Here is a 23,134-nt window from a genome sequence, read left to right as displayed (position 1 = left end):
AAAGTTACACTGGGCTAATGAGACCAGAAGAAAAGTAGCATGAGTTTGTTGCTTAGTGGGTAGGGTGGTTGCCTGGGAGTAGATTTAAAACATCTCAGGCTGAGGAAGCAGTCTAAGCTAGTGTGTTGTATAGTAGGCAGTGTTCACTTCTAAGTTTTGAAAGCAGCTGTATCCACATGTCATGAGGAATCTGATACTCTGTGTGCCTATTACAACAAGCCTTGCAAGGGATTTAGAGTTCCAGCTCCTGTTGACTGGAAACCAATCAATTGATGTCTGAACTGTGTACCTGAATGCTAGTTCCATTAAACTGAAAACCAGAAATGCTGGAACACATGACTCTGCAATGCTGGTGCCTTGGGAACTTTAAAGCCAAGATCACTGTTAACAAAATGTATTCCATATCAGGCAGCAACAGGATAAAAGGCTTTTTTTAGCTTTAAGGGGAATTCAGACACCCAAGATATCATTGTTCCAGGTCTTAAAATCTGTTTCTGCACTCTGATGACATTGATGAAACTTCTTTTTACTTCTGACATGCAAAATCAGATCCTTTGAACACTGCAATGTATTGGCCATGATGATTGTTCTTGGTGTATAAGAAGCATGAGATTGGCCAACACTGTTTCTGGAGAAGACTGCTGTGGTCCAGAACTGTGTGGATATATACAGCATCACCGATAGTTGACTGGAAAGCTCTTACTTTTGTCAAATGTGTCAGCCCATTTCCTAATTAGTTTTGCAAAATAGGTTGGATAAATTTGGATTATAGACTTTTTATGCTTATGTACAATTATAACTAGATAACAAATGAAATTTGGTTATTTTAAAGGCCAAATCTTCAGCTGTCTGTAAGGTGCGTGTGTTACAGACCCTTTTCACTCTCCAGCCCAGTGGTTCACAATACAAATGGCCATTTAAGATTTAGTCATGCTTCTGTGTTAATTCAATTGCAACAATTTTTGTATAAAGGGGTCCAAAGCTGACAAGGAAAACTGTATTAAAACTCTAGGCTATTTCTTCTTTTTCCGCTTCTTGCTTCTCATCATTTTCAGCTGTTCCAGAGGCTGCTGTTTCATCGACACTAGGGTATTCATTTGTTGCATTGCTTGATGGAACTGTGGTTGCAGGAATGGTTTCTTCATTAGGTACCTGAACATAGTCTGCATTGGATTGTTTCTGGGCCATTTCTCTGCAGGAAGACAGGATGAGGATTGTGATTTCACATGTTGAAATCCCATCTATGCTAGAGTCTTTCAAAAGAATGAGTCTTTGCACTTTTGTTGTCTAAATAGTAACCCACATATTATTATGACTGTTCCAAGAGCACCTGAAAAGGCTACAACATCACTGCTGCAAAGACAGAGGGAGTGACACAGTGTTAGGGAGTAAGACTGATCTGCACCACTGGCTTAAGTGATCCCATTAGAGTAAAATGGGTTTTAGTATGTTTAAATGCTAAGTCAGGAAAGGAGAATGGAAACAGTCCCAGCAAACTGTCTGAGAAGAGGTAGTAAAACACTGCTTGGTGTGAGCTTTCTGAGAAATTCCATGGAGATCTGGTGTCCCATTCAAGTGCATAAAAGATAGAGTGCAGTCAGAAAAGAGCTGAAAAGGCTGAAATCTAGAAAAGTATTTTTAGTAACAGGTGTGAATTCCATTTATCTTATCAAAACAATAAGAAATCAACTCTCGATATTTAAGCACTTTCACATTTAAAAAATATCAGATGCTAGTGGACTAATTCCATGTAGTAAGATTTATTAGGATCTGAGCATAAAATTAGTTGTTAATGCTACATCAATTCAAAGCAGAAATAGGTGCATGAGTGACACACCACCTGTCTGGATTAGCAGAATTCCTTCTCAGGAAGTCTTAAACCTGTGCTACAGGGAAGTGCTCAGGTAACATAATTTTTTTTTCTGCCCTCAACTGCATGTATTCATTTAGCATTTAACATTATGGGGCTAAATACAGTCTGTATAGCATGTAAGATTTTCCCTATTCTGAAGATTTGGCAATTTAAGGGAAAAATGATCAACCAAAGCACAGAAGGAAAGTCATTTCCAGAGCAGAATCAAAATGGACATTCAGGGCTCCATGCTGTTGCCTAAACTTTGTGTCTCGTGCCATTTGAGATACCTCAGAGTATCCCAAGCCTGTAATTTCAAATAGCAATGAACTGAGCCCTGTGTTTAAATCCAATAACATACAATCCCAGTAAATTTGCTGAGGCAACCCTTAGCTGCTATTCCTTTTTTTTACTTCCTCCACCTGCCATTAACAGTCACCATTAATGTAAATATTAAAAACTTCCCAACTTGCTACTTTTAGTTTGTGTTCTTTAAAAAACATTTACTTTACTATTTTAGATACTGCTAAATGGTAGCTGCCTGTAAACACAGGGAAGAGGGTAATGAGAACTTCTGTTACAAGAGAAAACAGTTTAAAAGTCACAGAAAAGCAAATATTCTCACTCTGGAAGTTTTCTCAAAACCCGTATTGTTTACCCTTCAAACAATATTTAAAGTAATTACGTTTTACATCAGTTCTGGATTATCAGCAGTGCTTTACAGAAATAATTGTCTTAAAATGAAGCAAACAAACTCTTACTGCATCTCATTACTTGATGACTTCTTATTCTTTGCCTTCTTGGTTAAGACCCAGACGATAATGGAAATTATGGCAGCTGCCAGAATTGCTCCAATTAATGCTCCAGCAACAATACCACTGTCTGAATCTGGAAAGAAAAAAGATTACTTGACTTTTTAAGAACTATTATTATAGCAATATCCCATAAAAATTTAGTGGAGGAGCCTTTAGCAGAAAGGTATTGGATTTGAAGAACTAAAAAACTCACTGACAGCTGTATTTCCAGGAGGGAGCCCAGAGGTTCTCTAGGAAAGAGAGAACTGTGTGTCTGTGACCTTTGCTGCGTTGCTGGTTAGCTCCCTACCCCAACAAACCCTGTGTTTATGCCTGGCTAAGGGAGACATTAGGCTCTTGACACTGGCAGTAGTTGAAAGCCTTTGCTCTTCAGTCCTCACAAGCAAATTCTGAATTTCAGGTTGTCTTTATCTCTGTCTTGCAGGTGAGATGTAAAACGTATGCTCTGATCATTTGTTAGTCCCTAAAACCTTCTATTTCCACTTCAATACAGCTTCTAGTTCTTCTTTTTATAGACCACTGAGTAATTGAGTGACCCATTTCAGGGGCATCTCTCGTGGCTGGTTGTACAACATATGCTTGACTCTTCTTAAATGTACTGGTTATGTGAAAAATCTGCATGCAGATGTGGTTGACCACTGCTTGAGAACAGTCAGGATAAGGTTGATCACTGCTTGAGGGGAATAAGGATAAGGTATTTTTAGCTAGTGGTCACATCTACAGTGCCCCAGTCCTTGTACTGCCACATTTCAGTGATGGTTGTAAGTTCTGGAGCGGGGAGACCTTAGTGGGACTGTTAGCTGGAAGAAATTGCTCTGAACTCCATGTCTGTCGGCTCTTAGTAAAGGCTCTGCAGTCAGGGACAGGCTCAGCTACTTCTCCCAGGGGGAAATGAAGCTGGAGAAGTTAAATAAGTTGTCTAGGCCAGTGTAAATTCTGGCATGCCTAGATGAAAACTCCAGAGGTCTTCAAAGCCCATTCTGTTCTTATTTCAAAAAAATCTATGCTGTAAAGTTGTTCCAGCTGTCATCGTCCTGCAAACTGTGCATATCATACATCAAATATGTGATTACTTTCATACATTAAACTTACGCTTTGCAGTTAGGTCGAGCTCACAGGTACTGTTCCCCAGGACGTTGCTGGCTATGCACCGGTAATACCCAGTTTCAAAGGTGGTGAGGTTGCCAATGTAAAGAATGCCAGTTTTTGGATCTGGGACAGAGAGCAGGTAGATTACAGTTTGTATACTGTAGAGGCAAATGGTTTTCTTTAGTTGGTAATACTGATAGCTATTAAGAGGTTAGAAACAAGGTCTCCAATTATTCATTCATTTGGGTTTTTTTTATATTCTTTAAATAAAAAACATTTACCTTCCTTGAAAATTACTACAGTGGATTCTACAGGAGAGTATAAGAACATGAGAAGTAGGCCCTTACTCTGCAGATCAGTCTGTCTTCTGATGTTTTACACCCATGGATACTATTGTCAGTGTAACTTCACAAATGAAAATGTAGCAAGTACTGAAGATTTTTGGGATGGACGTATTAGCACCTGAATGTCAAATTGGCTCAATTTATTCTGAGTATGTTCGCTTAAAATTCCAAGGGAAGGGAGATGCAAAGGCATAAACCTTTCTCCCATTTTAACAATTCAAAGTAATGGCATAGACAAGACTTTAACATGCCACACAATTTTTATTAAAACCAATAGAAAAAATGTTCTGTGTTTGTGACAGCTATCAGTTGATTCAAATAAGTGAAATTATGATTTTGTGACATTGTCGAAATAGGATGATAAATTTTAACTACCCTTTGTGATACACAGTGTTTGAAATGGCCGGTACTGTGGAATTCCAGGTCTTGGACACGGTATGGTAGTCCTGTAGTTACGTACCAAGTTGTTCAGTCACAGGCTTGAGGGTATTCTCATCTACTTTGTACCAGTGGTAGGTAGGGCGAGGCAATCCTTCTTCACATTTACATAAGAGGTAGATTAGATGGCCTTTTTCAGGTGTTCCTTCTATTTTGCAGAAGGGTTTTGACGGTTTGACTGTAAAATAACAATGAGGAGAACAGACACATGGTGAGTACATACCCAGGGCTGCAAGCATCCGCCTCGAGTTCTGGTATGGTGCTGCTGTAAGTAAAGAACTGAGCCCCACCTGCAGATTTCCATCCGAGAGCAGTCTTGTTTATGGATCTGACCAAAGGCTTTCCCAAAAAGATCTGAGTTAAATAAATGTACATGGCATAGGATACATTTTTATTATCTTTTCTTCCATTTGCATACCAAATATTACTATGGAGGTGTTGAGATGAAGACTATCATTTACTTTAATTATAATGGGCCAATCACTATTCATTGTACACCATTCTGCCACATAGCAACATAATTTTCTTTAGGGACACAGCAGAAGCTTTTCTGTTGCAGAAGAAATTAATTTACTACAGTTCTGTTAAAACATATATCTGTTTTGATACCATCTCCTCACTTTGCACACAGGAGAAGATTCTGTCTTCAACTACACCTATTATTTTTCATTTCCTCCCTGTAGATATGCTGTTGTGGTTCTTTAGAGTACAATTGGTGGAACTATACTAGCAGTGAACACAGCCCAATTTTGCGTGCGTAAATGAATAACCTTTTTCAGTTTTCATGTGAAAAGTATGATCTCTTACTCAACTGCTCCAAGGTTTGCTATTTGTTTGGTGAATTTTAGATGAGAATTAACAGTTGTACTTTAATTTTCAGGGATTGAGTTTAGATATGTCGTTTTCTTATCCCTGGCAGATAGGCAAATGATGATGGAATCATGTTCTCACATGACTTTGGTTTGTCACTCTGAGCAGGTATGAATTCTCAACATAAAAGCAATATTTAGATGGGGTTAGTAAATACTTTTATCTTATTAGGAAGTAAAATAGCTCATTCCACTGCTTGTCATCCTTTCTGACCTGCCCGTTCATGGCTGAGCTATTGCTTTCTTACATCCAAAATAGACTTTGTACTCCTTCCATTCAACACATACTAAGTTTCCAGAGTTTCTGGGGATGGGGGTCAAGCCAGAACCCTTGGGCTGTCCTGCTGCCTCTCCCTAGATTTATGCAAGTCACCATGACCAACATTTGGTAAAATTAGTAAAATTTTGGTCTTTGCTGGGACTGGATGTAATGGCTTCAGAGAAAAGTCACTCCCAGCTAAAAGAGCTTTTTATTTTATTCAACGTTAGTATCACTTTGTTGTCTAACATGAAAAATGTAGGGAAGTTGGGTAATTCTAGCTACCCACTGCTTACGTTAGCTTTTTGAGAGCACAGCGTGAATCTGAAGGCGGCTGGTGGGAAAATGAGGTGTTTCTGTGGGTGAGGCAAGGGCAGCTGCGGAGCGGTTTCAGGCTGCTTTGTCTGGAAGCTAGAGGGCACCCCCGGCTCTGCCTGCCTCCAAAGCCCTTGGGAAAAACCTGCGCCAGTGCATCAGTGAGCCCTTTCTCTGCATCACGGGCCTTGTTTATCACAGTTCTGTTCTTCCCTCTGGTCCTACGCATTTTGAGCCGTGAATTCAGTGTTTCATAATAAGGGAAGAAAACAACAATCCAGCAATAGAGAGGAAAGACGCTTACCCAGCACACGGACAATCACAGATTTCTGGCTCTGTCCAACATCAGCCTCTGGGCTGAAAACTTCACAGGTGTAGGAACCAGTGTCTGAGGGCTGCATGTTGGAGATTGTTATTGATGCATTCCCTGGACCTGTTGCGGCTGTTATCCTGTTCTTAAACTCTCCATAAGAGTAAGACTGGCCTCCTGTATAATAATAGATCTGTGATAAAGAATCAATTGTTAGTTTAATAACAAGAGATTTTCCTGTCTCTTTGTTTGGTACTTACAATTGGAATATAGTTCATTTCTGATTAAGCCAAGCAATGTCACCCCCTTTCTTTTCCCCTCTCCCGAGAAAGCTGAGATGACAACGTGGTACATTTGAATATATATTTCTAGTGGTTTGTAAAAGACAAGCTTTTCAGAAATGGGATTTTAAAATTGTGCAAATGGACAATAGCTAGTTCTTTGTAGATACTCCAGTCACAGACTGATGCATCTGTGAAAACAAAGGTGAGACCATTGACCATCGTATGACAATTCTGTGAAAAAATGCTGTCATGCACAATGAATAGTGGTACTAATTGAAGCACTGATAATTTGTGATATCATTAATAAGTGGCTCAGTAGAAGATGGTGACAAGAATGGACCTGTCATTGCAAAAAGTGGATGGCTGCAGAGCTTTTGAAATAGAGATGCTAGCAAACTGAGAACTGAAATGAATTTACAGGACACAGGTCTAAGCAAACAAGGTGCCTGATCTGTTGGCAGTAAATATGGAAGCAATAAAAATGCAGTATGAGAACACCAGCAGAATCATCATGCATGCAGTTAGAGCAGCCATGCTTCTCCTTATTTGTGTAATCAGGGTCAGAGACAGTGTCATGGACTATCATGAGCTATAAACTTTTTGTGTTTATATCGTAGGTGGAAGCCAAGAATACCTGTTGGCCTCAGTGCTTGGAGGGGCACCCATTTGGGATCAAGTTCCCCTTTTACTAAACAGTAAAAAAGTTTTGCAGAATTATATAATAACGATAAATGTCTCTAAGGAATGCAACATTTCCTCCCAAATAAAAATTTGCTGTTTAACAGTGACTGATTTCACTGACTTCAGTTGTACTTAACAGCACTGTGGCAGTAGAATTGGCCTCATAAGCTTGTAAGCCCAAACCTGTTGGCTGTTGATGGAAAGGAGAAGTAGAATTGTGTTCAATGTGGAGCCTGGTTGGCAGTGTGAGGCTTGGGCCTTGAGTCTGTTTGGGAACTGCAGTATCTTATCTGGGCTGGGGTAAATATAATAGCTCTCAAGGAGTACATACTCTCTGCCCAGTCTAGCTCTGCTGTGAAACCAAGATCTGAAAGAACAAAGGTAATGTGGAAATCTATGGAACGTTAATTATTTTTCTTAGTTGTTAATGATAGTGTTGTGTAAAAGTGATAGTATTTGGGATAGGCAGTGTGTTCCCATGTCTACATGCACAAACTCCATTGTCCAGGCAAAGTGAACTGTTCCAGCATACTCAGTCAATTTTTAAACTGGTGACAGATAACCATATAGAATTACAGATTTGGACCCAAATAGATCTAACATCATTCCTACAGACAGTATTCCAGAATCAGCAATGTAAATGTATTTACTGAAGTTGGACTAACAGCATGTTTTTAATGGGAATAGCTGGAAAACAAGTGTAGGTAAAAGCTTCACAGACTCGTGAAATGCCATTCACACCTGCCTAGTATCAGAATTTCCTTTTGGCCAAGATGCCCTGCCTTTAGGGATACTGCAGATCCCTAGGCAAGAAGTATTATTTGCTTTACTTTGCAGATCAACTGATTGCATTTTGAATTAAGAATATTCTTAATTCTATTTATTCACCCAGATACAGTGTTGATTGAAGTCTTTAAGCAATGTTATCTGAAAGCCTTTATTAGCTTAAGGTAAGCTACACCCCAAAACTGCCAGAGCACAGCTGCTTTATGCAATGATAAGGCTTTGAAGTGAAGGTCGGAACCCAGACTGCAGAGCACCGGGAGGTCTGGTACTGCAGCTTGGCCCCATCTCTAGTGCAATTTTGCCTGCTTTCCAGGCAGACTTTATCTTCCCCTGCCCCAGGATTGCAAACACCAGGTACAATTGATGCAGGGCTCTGAACTCCAAAGCTGCACCTCTACATAGCCAACATGTAGAAAAATGGCATTGCAGTGAGGAAGCACAAGAGGTGCAGTGTTTGCACAGCAGCAGACTAGGTTAGAAAGTCTGCTGAACAGCTGGATAGACTCTCCAGTTTCCCTTGTTTGCATGCAGTGCCATCTGTTTTAAAACTGATTTTATGTTTTGCAAGTGCCTAGAAATGGACCTCTACTGCAAAACCAGAGTCTAGATGCACACCCTTGTATTCACCAAGGAAGGAGATTGTTCAAAATAAGGAGTCTGGTTTAAGCAAATTTCTCATCAAAAAACTGATCTACCTGTAATTACAAAAACACACTGGCCACACTTGTCTCATTCTACATTTATCCAGGTATGAGCAACAACAGAGTGTTACCACTGTTCCTTGCAAGAGTCTGAAGTTTCAGAAACTGTAACTTCTAACTTCAGGCTCCTCTTAAACTGACATTCCTGTATAGATCTCAGCAGTGATGGGCTGGATTTGCATCTCCTCTGGATCAATTGCATCCGTTTGAATGGGGTAGGGAAAGAGCTTCCGTCAGCTCTTCACACTAATGTGAAATTAAGTTGTACCATGACTTAAATGAATGCGTGACATGCAGCAGCATGAGATGAGAGACAGGCCCATTAAATACTACTAAACGGCCTGATTACTGAAAAGAGGGGCTAAATTCTACTCAGTCACTTAGAGCGATCTGGGATTTATATGAGAGTACACGGTAGCAGAAGCTGCCCACTGACTGCTAGCTTAGCTGTAGCACATGTTCCTGGGAGATAGGACTGGCACTACAGCAAATCTCAAATGTAGTTTGAGATCAACTGGCATCAGGCGATGCCAGTTAACATTATAGAGGGGCAAGCACTCCTCAGTATATTTGATCTGAAGTCAGGGGTGAATATTGTATCTAAGCCCTTATATAATACACTGAAAAATTAATCCCCTGTGTTCTCTCTTTCTGCCTGAGTGCACGTAGAAAGTCTTTAGTGTACACTGTTAAATCTGAGGCAGTTGTCAACGCAGCAGAGAATATTTTTTCTCTCCGTGTGTTTAAACAGAATCTTTCTGGGTTGTTTTTTTCAACTATGAACATAAAGGCAGTGGAACATCTCAGGGAAATGCATTCGTTTCCTCTGCAGGCTCCTGCGCGCTCTCTGTTTTTTTCTGCTCCTGTATGATGCTTATCTCCCGACTCTGGAGTTTATTGCCTGCAGGAAGATGGTAAACACCAAAAAGGCTGAGCAACATTGTGATTAATTACTGAGTGTATATCTTCTCCCAGAGGTATGATTGGATTGTGTACACAGGAAATTTCATTTAAAAGGAACATGTTTCAGTTAATTGGATGTGAATTCATAGCCCATTTTAAACAATACACTCAAAATAGATATTTTAAGCCCTGTTCAAAGTATTTTTATGCTGTCCTTGCAAAACTCGTGTTTGTGCCTTTTAAAAAGCTGAAATGAAAATCTGCAAAAATGTTTCTGTTCCATTTCAAAAGTAAAAAACTTGTTTTCTGTTCAAGATATAGAAGACTTTTATTTTCGTGCAACTGACAGCTAATGTTCCCTCCTACAGAAACTCATCTTGTTGACATTTCTTTCCATTTTACCTAAAATGTCCTTAAAATGTCTGTATGAGAAAATTGTAAATTTAATCAATGGTAGACTTTTCCTGGAAGCCTTTTTAATTTGGTGTGATAAATATATTTAAACTGCAACATCTTGAATGTAAAAAAATATGAAAGAAATCTGCTGTGCTTCTCTTGAAAAAAATAAGTTTTTCATGTCCTCAAGCAAACCATGAGCAGCTCTAGTGAAGTTGATGATTTACCAGTGTTAAAACAGTGATGAAGATGCAGTAATGGTTGCTGCTTCTCCTTACCACCTAGTCTGCTCATGCAAGTTTTTATATAATGGTGCCTTTTCACATTTCATGGGAGCAGCTGCTTTGGATGACTAATCAAACAACTGATGGAAAAAAGAGCAGAGATTATCACTCCGAAAAATGCTGTCCCTGATAACTCCACAGTATGAAACACCAGTTTCTGCAAAACAGTTTAGTTGCCCAGAAAACATCTCCCTGACCTTAGAAAGGATTTCAGTTTAGTTGGTTATTCAACTTGTGGGCCAGGCAGTGCCTAAAGCCGCTAATGTCAGCAGCCATCCTTCTCAGCTTTCTGAGGCAGTGGTATAGTTACTTTGCATTTCCACAGTTACAGTTTCTGCCGGAACCAAGAAAAGGGTTTGGGCTCATAGACTTCCAAGGCAGTTGGGTCGATTATCCATGTACCTGTTTGTGGGAGCTGGCTTACAAACAGCACAGGGAATTGGGAATGATCATACTTATTTGGAAGAAAATCTTGGTAATCTCAGTGCACTCCAGATGTTGTGCCCAATTCTGAAGGATCTGGTACATGAAATCACATGTCCTTTTCCTTTAGCTGACTTGTGGGAAGCCTGCCTCCTCTTCTAGTGTGATGGTGAGGAAAGTATTTGCCTGCAGCGGAAGCACTTGGCAAAGCTGATGCTGAGCTGAGGATTTTCAAAGGCTGCCAGGTGTTTGGCAGAGAGTGAGGAACCCACCTACAGGTTTCCTTTATACATCTTATATAGAAAGATCTTCTTCCTTAGGGGGTGGAGGTTGTGTGTGAAAAAGCAGGCAGTAAATTAGAAGAAACATGCCTCCATCTGCTTCATTTCTTCTTGGGGCAGGACAAATACAAATGTCTTTCAAATGTCTTTGGATGGACTAATTAATAATTTCCAGGTCAATATTCCTCCCACCCTCCATCTCCTGGTGTCATTGCATCACATTGCTGTACCTGCCTAGTACATCTCGATATCAAAATTGTAAGATGAGATGTTCTTGAAGATGTGTTGCAAAATATCTCTCAATCTCCACAGTAGTCTTAATTTCCTGACTGGGGGGCAGTTTCAGGATATGACTTCCTTTCCAGTACCTGTCTTCCCTCCCCCAGCCCCTTCTCACTTTCCCCCACCAGCAGATGCAAAGCTCTAACATCCTGTTCGATGACGTTTCTCTAGGCTGATGTACTCAGCATCTGATTCACTGTCTTTGCCTGGAGAGTTGTAAAGCTCAGGCGTTCACAGGACACTGTCATTGGGTTGTTTTATCATTTTCTGTTTGACATTTTCTCAAGCTACTAGAAAAAGAGCAATTAAAGTCTCTTTCTCACCGATAAATATGAAGGAGGATATTAACAACTTCACTGGTTTGAGATCATGATCTCTTTTTGAATTCCGAGTACAGACAGAATTTATAAAATAACAACAAAGGAAAAAAATGTTCATCACTCCCTTAAGCATCTTACCATCTAATTAGAGAACAAATGCTGCACACTGTAAGTGTTAATTAAAGCCCAAGGCTCAAATTCTGAACTGGGTGAGATAAGAAAACAAATGCTTACATGTGCTTTGGTTTCTTTGACGTGTGTCATGTGACTGAGTCTGGCCCCAAATGCCTTTTTTCATACACAGCTTCTTTTCACACATTTTTGTCAAAACTCTGATCTGCCAGGCTGTAGTAGGGATATTATGTCCTGCATTAGTGGGATTTTTGCATGAGTAATTGAGGATGTTAATAATGACTAGAAGTCTTGTCACAATTGCACATTGGTAGAAGAAGAAAGGGATGGAGTCAGAAGCCTTTAGAGGATTAATCATTCAGCAGCTTTAGCTGGTGCAAAATACTTTTGAGGAGCAGCTCTTTCATGTTCTCACAGTATCATTCTTGTGGCTGAACTATTAGTGAATAATTCCTACAGTGCATCAAGCACAAACATGTTTTCTCAATGCATTTGGTGTAACTGCTCTTCAGCAGTTATTATTAGACCTCAGTTTACATGGGGTTGTACCCTGGGTGAGAAAGGACTCCCACTGTAGTCAGTCTGGAATGGTTTATGGCTGGGATGTTGAGCTGACAGCTGAGAGGAAGTCAGTTCAGCAAGCAGCTTAGTGGCCCTCTATCCATCACATCTCAAAATGTTGTTACATTCTAGAAATCCAGGAAGATTTTTTTTTTTTTTTCACCATGTAAATATATAGCCCCAAATTTGGGCTATCCAGACTTGCTCACATTCAGCCCCAGATGCTCCTGGTATGTGGATGTGCCCTTCAGATACCCTTTGGGTGAAATATTCCTGAAGGTGCTAGTTCAGCCACCTAGAACAGCTGTGGGAAAAAAACAACAGCTACATCCAAAATAATTTTGATAGAGGAAGATGCAATAAAAAATAGGGTGAGTTAAAAATTCTGAATGGTGCACCTGATTCGGCTTATCTCAGCCATGTGCTGGTTTTAAGATTTTCATCCAGAATATGATTACGGGTCTCACAGCAGCATAAATCTAGTAGAAGCTATTTAGCTCTTTTTTTCCCTTAAGATTGTGGGGATTTTTTTCTTACCTTGTGTCTCCAGCTACATCTTCCCCGCGCATCTGTCACATACACCATCTTTTGACAATGACTGACTGACTTTTCATCCATACTCAGAATACCGTGACACGGGGAATGCTGTATTTGGGTAAAAATGTGCTGATCTGAGAGTTAAATGAGACTTTAAATGTTCCCCCAAAATCAAAGAGCCTCTTCTCCACACAGCTCCCCATCAGTACTGTCAGTGCTGTTCACAAGGGCAGGGTGCCTTGTGTTCAGCGGATTTTGCAGAAGCAGCCTCAAGCCTTTGTCAACAGTGAGATGCAGTACAATTCTATAAATTTTACCTAAAATAAGGCAAACTAAAATTGAAGTCTAATGTTTGCTCCAAACACACCGGTTACAACTTGATCATTTTCTACTTGTCTTTCCTGTGTGTTCTCACTATTGTTTGCTTCGGTATGTCAGTTTATTTTATCTTCTCTCTGCAGACTGTCACCCCAGTGCCAGAGATTACCACGGGCAGTCCACAGTAATCCCAGTGACATCCAGGGCGTCACTCAGACCACAGTGACATGACAACAGGGTCTCTGTTCCTCTGCATTGGAGGTGCTGCCTCCGCTTTCCATGAAGCTATTCCTTTTAAGTGCCTGCTCAGTCATCTAAGTGATAGATAAGACATGATTTTTAAAAATCACCCCCAGGCAAAAAGAAATGCTCATGTATCAGAGAGGCCCTTTCCAGGAAGTTTTCCTGTAGTGCTTCAGGAGGTGCTTTGCACAGGCTGATCTTCGCTCCTGGGCTGGAATGGACAGCTCTGCTTGCAGGCCAGTGTCCTTTGCAGCACTGACAGCCTCTGCAGCACATGGTATCACTTGTCTGTGGCTGGAAAGTGTGTGCTGGGGTCTCAGGAACTACTCATACTACATGGGGAAGAATTTGTGCTTTCAATGGTTTTTATGGGAACCCCCCCCAGGCTGGCCCCTGGGTCTCACATGGTAGCCCAGTGCCCATGCCTGTGCCTTGCTTTGTGCTGGGCACCAGAGTTGTGCTGGCCTTGGGACTGCTGGGAATCTGAATGCGGGGTTTCAGGGTGAAAGGAGCAGGCATGCTTGAGCTCAGATCGCTCTTCTTGCATCTCTTGCTTGCCTTGGGCTCCGCCACCCTGACCCCTGTTCCTGAACAACGTGACAACACAAGCCTGCTCACTCCTGTGAAGATTTTTGCAAAATGGCTTCTCAGGCCTGCAAGGCTGGGTATAAGGACATGACTAGACTTGTCGTGAGGGAGCAGTGCCATCTTCCTCTTCAGTATGGTTTGCAGTAAGTGAAACCCTCCTTGCCCCTATCCAATAAGTGATACTTTCTCAGTAGTACAGATATGAGAAAAATACAGGGCTCTGGCTGGGTGAAAGCCAATATATAAAATAAATGGAAGATATTCTTGCTGTTACATGCTGCTAACACTCTTTCCCTCTCAATTGCTCATCAGTAGTTTTACCACAGCAGTGTCAGTGTCACTGTCTGTGAATATTTAAAGCTTGCTTTTTTTAGAGAACGTCTTCATGAGAAGTCTATCAATAATTCAGTTTCTCTTACAAGTAACAGTCATTCATGACCTTTACTCATCTACTGCATTGAAAATTTCAGTCAAGTATTCCACCCTGGCAATATCTTAGGTCGCGATGCAGTGTCTCTGATAATTTCACTTACTTTAACTGTGGGTGGCCTGGGCTGGAGGCTCAAGGTGTGGCCCTGGTTAGGTTCAGGAGCTGTATTTAGCTTTCAAAGGCTGTAGCCTCGCCTGTGCAGAGTCAACAGCAGACTTCAATTTTTCAAACATTTACTTAGGTGCTTTACACCGAGACCAGCCGAGTGACTCAGAACATGAAATGAAGCACAGATCTTAGCAGGAGTTGTGACTTTACCTTATGAATCAGGCCAGGCTGTGATGGACTCTGTTACCCTGGGTGAGCTGAATAAGTAGTGTTTGCTTCAGTTTGTCCATATTTAAAATAGAGATAATTCCGTATTGGAAAGTTCTCAAGATCCTTGGCTCTGAGTTATTATTTAAAAATTAAATCTACCATTAAAAAGACATGTTGTTAAGGGGTAAATAGCAAGAAGAAAAAGTTAAAAATACATATGGCATCCTATTTTCCATGAGTTGATATTTATGTTATTGAGTTCAAATGAGGGGAATTATTTCCACTGGAGAAGCTTCTCAGGAAAAAAGCAAAGTTAGGCTCCAATTAGTAAAAAGATCTATATTTGCACACTATATAGAGCAGCACTGTCTTCAAAACAGCGCTGCAAACACCTGCCATTCTGCTCTTTGCTGCCTCCCTTTTCATCATGCTGTCTGTGAACAGCCTGTTTGTGGTATTTCATCCTCTCTGGTGTAACTGCCATGACTTTTAACTTTCAAGCACCTGCGCCAGCATCGTGTAAGGTGGGCAATGCGGAACAGGATATGAAAACACTAGAAAAAACAGCAAAAGACACCAGCCAGCTTCACAAAGCCAATGCTGGGAGGCAGTTCTGCATCAGCTCTGCAAAGTAGTGAACACTACCTCACCCTGAGGTAGGGTAAAATCTGATGCTGAATACTCTGGGGCAATAAATTAGCACTGGCACAAATCCTGATCCTGATCTTACTGATTTCACTACAGACAGGACTGTACCTGAGCTTATGTATCTCAAAATGCTGCAAAATCTGTAACCTAAGTGACAGTGTAAAATACTGACATTCTTATTAAAAAGAGTACCTATGGCCTCTGTGCTTATTATATATTATGTCCTAAAATCTAGTAATTGAAAGCTCACATTCATTAATGCTTCAAGCCAAAAGCATCTTAATGACATAAATTTGCCTTAATTAATTCTAATGTTCTACCGTTTGTGCTATTATTTGCTGCCAGTGTAGAAAGAAAGGGACATATTCTCTATTATGTAAATAAACACTATTAGAATCAAGATTTTTTTTCCCCACAGTTGTTATGGAGAACATACCCCCCACTTAATCTTATTATTGCGAATATACCAGCCATGTGAGTAACAGGGCCATCAAGACAGCTTACTAAGATGCCAAGAGTATTTACAATTGTAGCAGGTGGGATAAGATGTATTTTCTGCAATTCTTTTGACAAAATGTAAGTCTCCTGTCTTCAAAATACTTGGCAGAAATTTTCAACTTTAAATAATGGAATTTGAAAATGTTATCCATTCAATTGCTGAAAAAAAAGGGCAAATATTGAATTGAGCCAGAATTTTCAACAAACTTTTTCAGGTAAAATATATGCTACTTATAAAGATGTGTTTGTTTGTTAGTTTATTACTGATACTTTTGGGAGAATCTAAATATTTCATAAAATTAAATCATTTTATCCCACTTAAAATGCAAGCTACTGTTCTGGTATTCGGTAAGGTATGGTGCCAGTCTGTTCAATTCAGTTGGTTTTGTCATCTTACCAGCATATTAAATGTATATTTGACTTGCATTTTAGTATTCTTTAATCTAAACAATGAAAGCCAAAGCTGGCAATGTCCTCCATTGCCATGCATATATTTCCTACTTGGAACAAAACGTGAAACTTAACTTCAGTTACTTGCCAAGCAACCAGGGCAAAGCCAGGTTTGTAGAAAGAGAGATTATTTTTGTTTAAACTTGTAGGAGAAAAGCATGCATGCTTTCAGTCAGTCATTTCTGAAACTCAGAAAAGTCACCAGCCTGAAGCAGAAATAGCAACCTCATATTGCTGTGGGTTCAGAGAGAGGTTGAAAATCCAATTTCATGTTCAGCTGTGTTGTGTAATTTCTTAAACCATATTTTCCACTAGCAGTCTCAGTCCTTTCTTCCCAGTGTTTGCATTAACACAAGTAATTTTATTGTGAAAAGGTCCAACATGGTAAGGAGTTGCCATGTTGTGGTAAAGGATACAGGGTCGAGTAATGCAGGACTGAATGGGGTGCATTTTATAAAGAGTAGTGCCCCAGTCCTGCAGGTCATCACACACATGCGCCCACCAGGCACACAAGCAGACTCAGAGGAGTGGGGGGTGTCCTCCGAGCCCCCCTGAGTGTGCAAGCCAAGGATAACTGGCGCTGCAACGAAAGGAAATTCTACCTCGGTGTTCAAGGAGAACGGGATTAGTCACTAAACCATGGCCTTTCCAGATTGAACCGACTTTATTTAATGAAAATGCAAATCATCCATTACAAATGCATGTGTGTTGCGGTGTAAAAGTGAATTTACCATGAAATTAGTTTCAGAGTGGGAGAAAACCAGATGCAATTTTTCCCAGTAGTGTTTCTGACAGCCTTTATAGGCACAGCTTTCCCATTGCCTGCAGTGGGAGCTGCAGAAGCCAGGAGTGAGTGCGCAAGGGATTGATCCATAAGGTTTTCCTGACATTTGGTAGCCTCACATCAGTTAGTTCTTCTTGAGCATATTCTGAACCACCCACAGTATTTTATGATTATAATTCTCGGGGGGTATTTTCTCATCACTGGTCACAGTTTACAAATGGTTTTTCCCTCCTGGATCTCTTGAAATCCTGTCTGATTCTCCCTCTAAAATACTTGCAGCTACAATCTGCTTATTTCTCTTGGTTTTGACCAATAAATGTATTGCATTTATTGTCTTGCAATATGGAAAATTTGATGCAAGTAGAACAGAAAGACTCTAACCAATCTGGAGAAGATGGGCTTGATCCTGTCTCAGTGATGTACTTCCCACCTGAACAAGTTATTAAAATTTATTATGTAACGTACTGAATCAAAATTGTAATATATTGTACTACATACAACTTACTTAGGAAACCTGCAGCTACCACCCCTTCATGAATAATTCTTCATTTAATAAAACAGTTTTGACTTGAAAAAAGCAAATTATGAGTAACAGCTATTCATACAATTAGTCAGGCAAGGTGTCGCTCTGGCATTCAGCTCCAGTCAGAATCTGGGATGGGCCTCATGTTTGTACTTAGCACTGATACAGTCTTCATCCATGGCCAAGATAAACACAGCAGGAGGCTGAGCAGTTCTGTCTTACATTAAACTGCTATTTCTTACATACTGGCTATGGCCCTTCAATGCCAAGTATGTTACATACTGTACATTCTGCAAATGAAAGACAGTCTAATTCTGCTATAATTGATGAACCAAATATAACTCTATCAGCAGTGGAAAACCTCCTAACTTAATATTATTAGGAAATTGGTGAACAGGACAAGAATATCATTAGTGTGGACTGTGACACTCTTCTAAGTCAAATCTCTTTACATCAACTCTCAGGTCTAACACTGGGCAGGAGGATGGAACTTTTAGAAGAAAAATGTTAGCAACAGGATTAAAAGAACGGGAGACAAAAGGGACTGATTGTCTAACAGGGAAAACCTGACACCAGGGCATGAAAAAAAACCCCAGTCATTGTGGGACAGGTGTTGCTGATTGCTCAGCGCCTGTCAGAACTGAGCTGATGGGAACCCATACCCTGCGTGTTATGCTCAGAGTGAGATTCATGGATTCATTTCTCCACCAAAAAATAAGATTAAATGATAGATCTTGAATTCTGGGCAGGAGTGGGAGTACATATAGGAAGTTACACATCCCATCCCTGACCCCCTCCAGGCAGACCAGGCTGCTCTGCAAGGTCTTTACAGCCCCAGAGGCTCGGGCAGTGGTTCCAGCACGTGGCTGTCTAGTAGTTCGTGTCCTTCACAGGCCTGATGCTGCCTCTGTGCTGATGCTCCAGCCTACTGCGAGGTCTCGTTATATCCCGGGGGGAGAGATTCTTTGGCTCTGCTGCCTCTCGGGGTCTCAGGAAGGGCAGGGAACATTTGCCTTTGATCTGTAATTGTTCTACTACCACAATGACACCCTTGGGATGCCATGAAATACCAACGCAAGTTGCTGTGGCAGATTTCCTGCTATGACAAATTTCTACAGAGTCCTGACAAAATACCCGCAGCTCGCTTTGCGCAGACAGCCTCTTGTTGTGCACCACCCCTCTTACTGAGCCGCCTCACAGCAGCGCTAGCGGCTGAGTCAGGGAGCTCTCACTTGACCCTTAAATGAGTGACACATTGTCATAGGCAAGGGCGTCTCACCAGGAAAGCAGCCTTCACAATGGCAGGAAATATCTGCCAGACAAGAGAAAAAGGAGCTGATCCAGAGGCTGGAGTGCTTGTGTGATTTTTGGACCCCTGGTCTTTGCTCTGCTTCACACTTCCTGTGTGACTTGGAGCAAGCTGTATGAGCATCTGAATCCCTTTCGTACCTTCTCATAAGTTTCTAAAGGAGCTCAGGCATGCCAGCAAGAACTAGGAGCCTGGATAACCTTGTTCATCTGCTCCTAAAATTCATTGCACCTCAGTCCCTTGTCTTTAGGGTGGGAACACCAACATTACCTGCCTCCCTGGTCTGTAGTGAGGAGAACACTATGAAACATAGCAAGATTCTTTGAGGGCTTAAGGATATCTTAGATACAACTTCATATTAATAATAAATAAATATCTTACGGTAAGCAGTTGTCTCTCTCTGGCACTGTAAAAGCTCCACTGAATAAAGAAATTTCCCAGCAGTCCAGAACTCGTGTATGTACAGAGGAGGGTTGCGTTTCCACCTGTGGTGACATTCACTGTCTTCTCGGGGACGGTCACCACAACACCGCCGACATGGCCTGTGGGCAGCAAGTGTGGTGAGGAGAGATCAGCCAGGGCCGACCCTGGGAGCGGTACAGGAGTGCCTTGCTCTCTGCATTATCCATTAAACCCGTAGGACATGTCTAGTCATTCTCCTTTTCCATACACTTTCCCTTGGGCTTTTAGTGATAACAAGCTGGGAGTGGGTAAAAGCTAACAAGCGAATAAATCCCCCACAATACCTGTGCCCTTAAAACAAATAATATTCTGAAATGGCAGAGTTCCTAAAAATGTACTTGTTCTCACTTGCAGAGTCTTATCTTCTCACTAAGAATCTTCCTTCTGCACTCTCAGTGCTCCCCTGCACCTTACACTCTCATTCGCAGCTGTCTCTAGCCCTCTTTTACTTTCTTTTGCAGTTATTCCGTTAGATGTCTTATCTCCTTTAGAGTGGAACACCATCTCCTACAGTGTTGTCTCTTCTTACATTTTTATGTTCTGACTTGAACTCAGTGGCAGTGTTGGGTTCCCCCAGGCTGGAGCCCAGCAGCCTTTCTCTTGCTTTTCTTTCCTGATTACTTTGCTTTTGTTTAGGTTTCTTAGCACTTACACACAGAAGCTGTTCTTTTCCAATGCTTTTACATTGGAAATGTCAAACAAAGCTTTTATTATGTGGGTTGTGAAAAATTCTGTGATAACTTGATCAACATTTTCTGTTGTGCAAAAAAGCGGAAAGGGAGAAAACATAACTTGTGAACCCTTTCCCATAATGTTCTGATCAGTCTTGGCTACACAGCCATATTGAGGAAAAGAATTGAGCACCATCTTACAGTATTTATCTGCTTCTGTCCTCCATATAAGTTACTAGTAGTGGAGACATATGGCAATAAAGCTGTCAGAAAAATAAGTCTGAATTTCTGGGTTTTGCTAGATCACTGACTCCAGTTTTAAAGCTACTGTCTAAAGATTCTGAAAGAGAATATACTTCTTTTGAATGTGATGGAAAACGTAAGTCTTTCAGAGCTTTCTATGCAAAACAAGCAAGGTGATAGCTTCATGTTTTACTAATAATAACTTTCATTTGGGCTTATTGAATGTATGCATGATAGAGGCAAAACACACAAAATATTCTTCTCAATGGAGTATCTGTGCATCTCATGTTCAGGTGCTGCTTTTGAGAGTTTAAGCAGAACCTCCAGTAATACCAAAAGAGTATTTTGCACAAATTATCAGGCCTATGAGATAAAACATTGTTTAAAAAAGAAATATAATCTATTTTGACATTTTTAACCATGTAAATATTGCAGGCTCATCAGTTGCTACAATATGCAGACCTATCTGAACCTCTTTGAGGTCTGTTTTCCTTGTTTGATGGCTTCAATAGTAAAAGCTCACTGCAAGGAAGAAGGGAATAATCTATGTGGTGGTGGTGGCTAGGATGAGACCTAGTGGGTTTAAACTGCAGCAAGAGTTAAATTATATAGGAAGACAATCTCACAGGAATGGCTGGAGACTGACCTAAATGTGTCAAACGTGCCTTGGGGAAAGAGGGGATCCCCATGCTGGCTGCAAGTCCTGCTTGTCCCATGAGTAGCTTAATCCTTACTGAGATCTAATATATAAAAGCCATGTAATATTATTTTAGCTATCTTAGTTCACTGTTCTTGGCTTTAAGAATTAGAGTTGGCCAGAGGATGGTAGTTTCTTGCCACAATAATACTTCCAGGTTTACATGTATTTATTTTCCACTCTTTGCAGGATTAGTGACAGTCTTTCAACACAATGTCATTCTACAGAAAACATTGATTTTCCCGTCATCTGCTTCACATACTTCCTTTATCATTCTCTGGTTTTGGAGTCAGGAGTGCTACAGAGCCTGGCTGTTACAAGCTTTTCCAGAAGAAATTAATTTTAGCATAAATGACTCCACAAAGCATTCTAGTTTCCATGAAGTTGTCTGTTTTGAAGAAATACATTAGCTGAAATAGGCTTCACTCTAGTGAAATATAAAACCAAAACCCATCAAACTTCCATTGTCCAGCAAGGCTATCACTAATTGTAAGATGAAGTTTCTGTCTGAAAATGGAGTGAACTGGACCCTCAGAGCCCGTTCCCTTATCACAGAAGTTAATGGGACTTTTGCTTTGCACTTAGCTCACTGTTTATGGTTTCAAACTCATAATCCCATTTCATACATGTAGGCCTTTTGGTTTCAATGAAAAAAAGTGCATGTGTAAGAAGTGACTCAGTGAAAAAAGCTAGTGTGAACAGGACCATAACTTGTTAAAAGTAGTTGATCCATGTCTTTTACTCATCAGTATTATGCTAAGACAGCTTCCTTTCTACAGAGAAAGTCATTGCAGTTAATTGGGAATTGCCCACTTTCACTGAAGTCCCATGCATGAAGTAAATCCAAGTCTGTTAATCTTTTTCTAGCCACTACAGAAACCCCCAGTCAGTGGCACCCGTCAGTATGGACACACTGCTAGTCCAGAAATTTAAAATTAGAGGACATTGTTTTGAAAAGTATTGGTACTAACACTGAATTACTTTTCATTTCTAAGGCAAAAATCTGTGGGGTTTATGTGTGTGCATGAGAGATAACATTGAAACACGAAGAGCAACTATTTAAAATCTTTATCTGGCGTCCAAACCAGATAATTCCACCTTGAGAAGAAAATGTGAAAACTAACTTCCATTTTCTTTAGTGGATACAGAGGCTGTTCATCTCCGTGGAGCATTAGACTTAAAATGTCTGCATCTGTATATATTAAAAATAAAGCTTAGTGCAATGCAATGTCCTTGAAACATGAATAATAGATACTCTTTAATATACCATATAATTCCTAGATTCCACAAAGTATTACATCCTCACTTAGCTTCGGGGAAATCCAGAGGATTATTTGAATGCTTAAATTTAAGCATCCCCACAAATTTTTTGGTGAGGATGGGACTGAGGCAGCATTTCCCAGGACTATTATTATGGGGAGACAAAAACTGAATGTGAGAAAAACTAAACTGGAAAGGCTTGAAAGACTAATGCTCTATGTGAGAGCTCTTTGCCTTTTCCTGGCTTTAGAGCAAAGCATTAATTTACCAAAGCTAAAATTCTTTTCCTGAGCAAAAAACTCTTACCAGTCGTTGGTCAGCTTGTTGATTTCCAAAAAATGGCATAAGATTATAGCCATGAATTTAATTCCATCCCAAAATAAGTCTTGAATGTTCTCCTAATTTGCCAGTCGGGTTCACCTGCTCTCTTATTTCAGCAAGTTCCTTAATTCCAGTTCTATTTCAATCAGTTTGTTATTCTTACCTGTAAGGATGGCTAGAACAGGAAATATCTTGAGCATCGCTGCAAACACCTTCTTGACGTTGGGAGAGAAAAGAGACCACATGCTGCTTCTGACTTCAACTAAAACTCAACTGTTATTTTTTTTAAGTGGGTTTTGTTTTCCTTATCGGCTGTGTATCAACACGTCAATAAGCTTTTTCATTCTCCTCCTTTATCACGTGTGTGCCTTTCTCCGACTAGTGGTGTGACTGTTCAATTGAAACCATTTTGTGGGGTCTAAGCAACTGAGAGTTTTGTTAATAATAAACCTTTGAATCAGAGGAGTCCAGATTCTCCCACTTTTACCAGGGCCTAGCAGTATTTGCCT

The 23,134-nt window shown here is 40.5% G+C and overlaps 1 protein-coding gene across 1 annotated transcript; it reads right to left on the bottom strand.

Moving 5' to 3' along the window:
- Window positions 1–982: 982 nt before the first annotated feature.
- Window positions 983–22,882, bottom strand: VSIG1 (V-set and immunoglobulin domain containing 1). Its single transcript, XM_074915352.1, has 8 exons — window positions 22,789–22,882; window positions 19,353–19,513; window positions 12,863–12,970; window positions 6,286–6,484; window positions 4,561–4,716; window positions 3,760–3,879; window positions 2,614–2,740; window positions 983–1,192 (listed from the first exon to the last, which is right to left on the bottom strand). Exons 1-8 carry the CDS (start codon window positions 22,868–22,870, stop codon window positions 1,009–1,011), a joined length of 1,137 nt encoding a protein of 378 aa, XP_074771453.1. The 5' UTR covers window positions 22,871–22,882; the 3' UTR covers window positions 983–1,008.
- Between the last annotated feature and the right edge of the window lie 252 nt (window positions 22,883–23,134).

The sequence above is a fragment of the Athene noctua genome, chromosome 11 (assembly GCF_965140245.1).
Source record: "Athene noctua chromosome 11, bAthNoc1.hap1.1, whole genome shotgun sequence".
In the NCBI taxonomy this organism is placed as follows: domain Eukaryota; kingdom Metazoa; phylum Chordata; class Aves; order Strigiformes; family Strigidae; genus Athene; species Athene noctua.
Note: the sequence above shows the minus strand (reverse complement) of the source record. Positions and strands in the feature narration are given on the sequence as shown.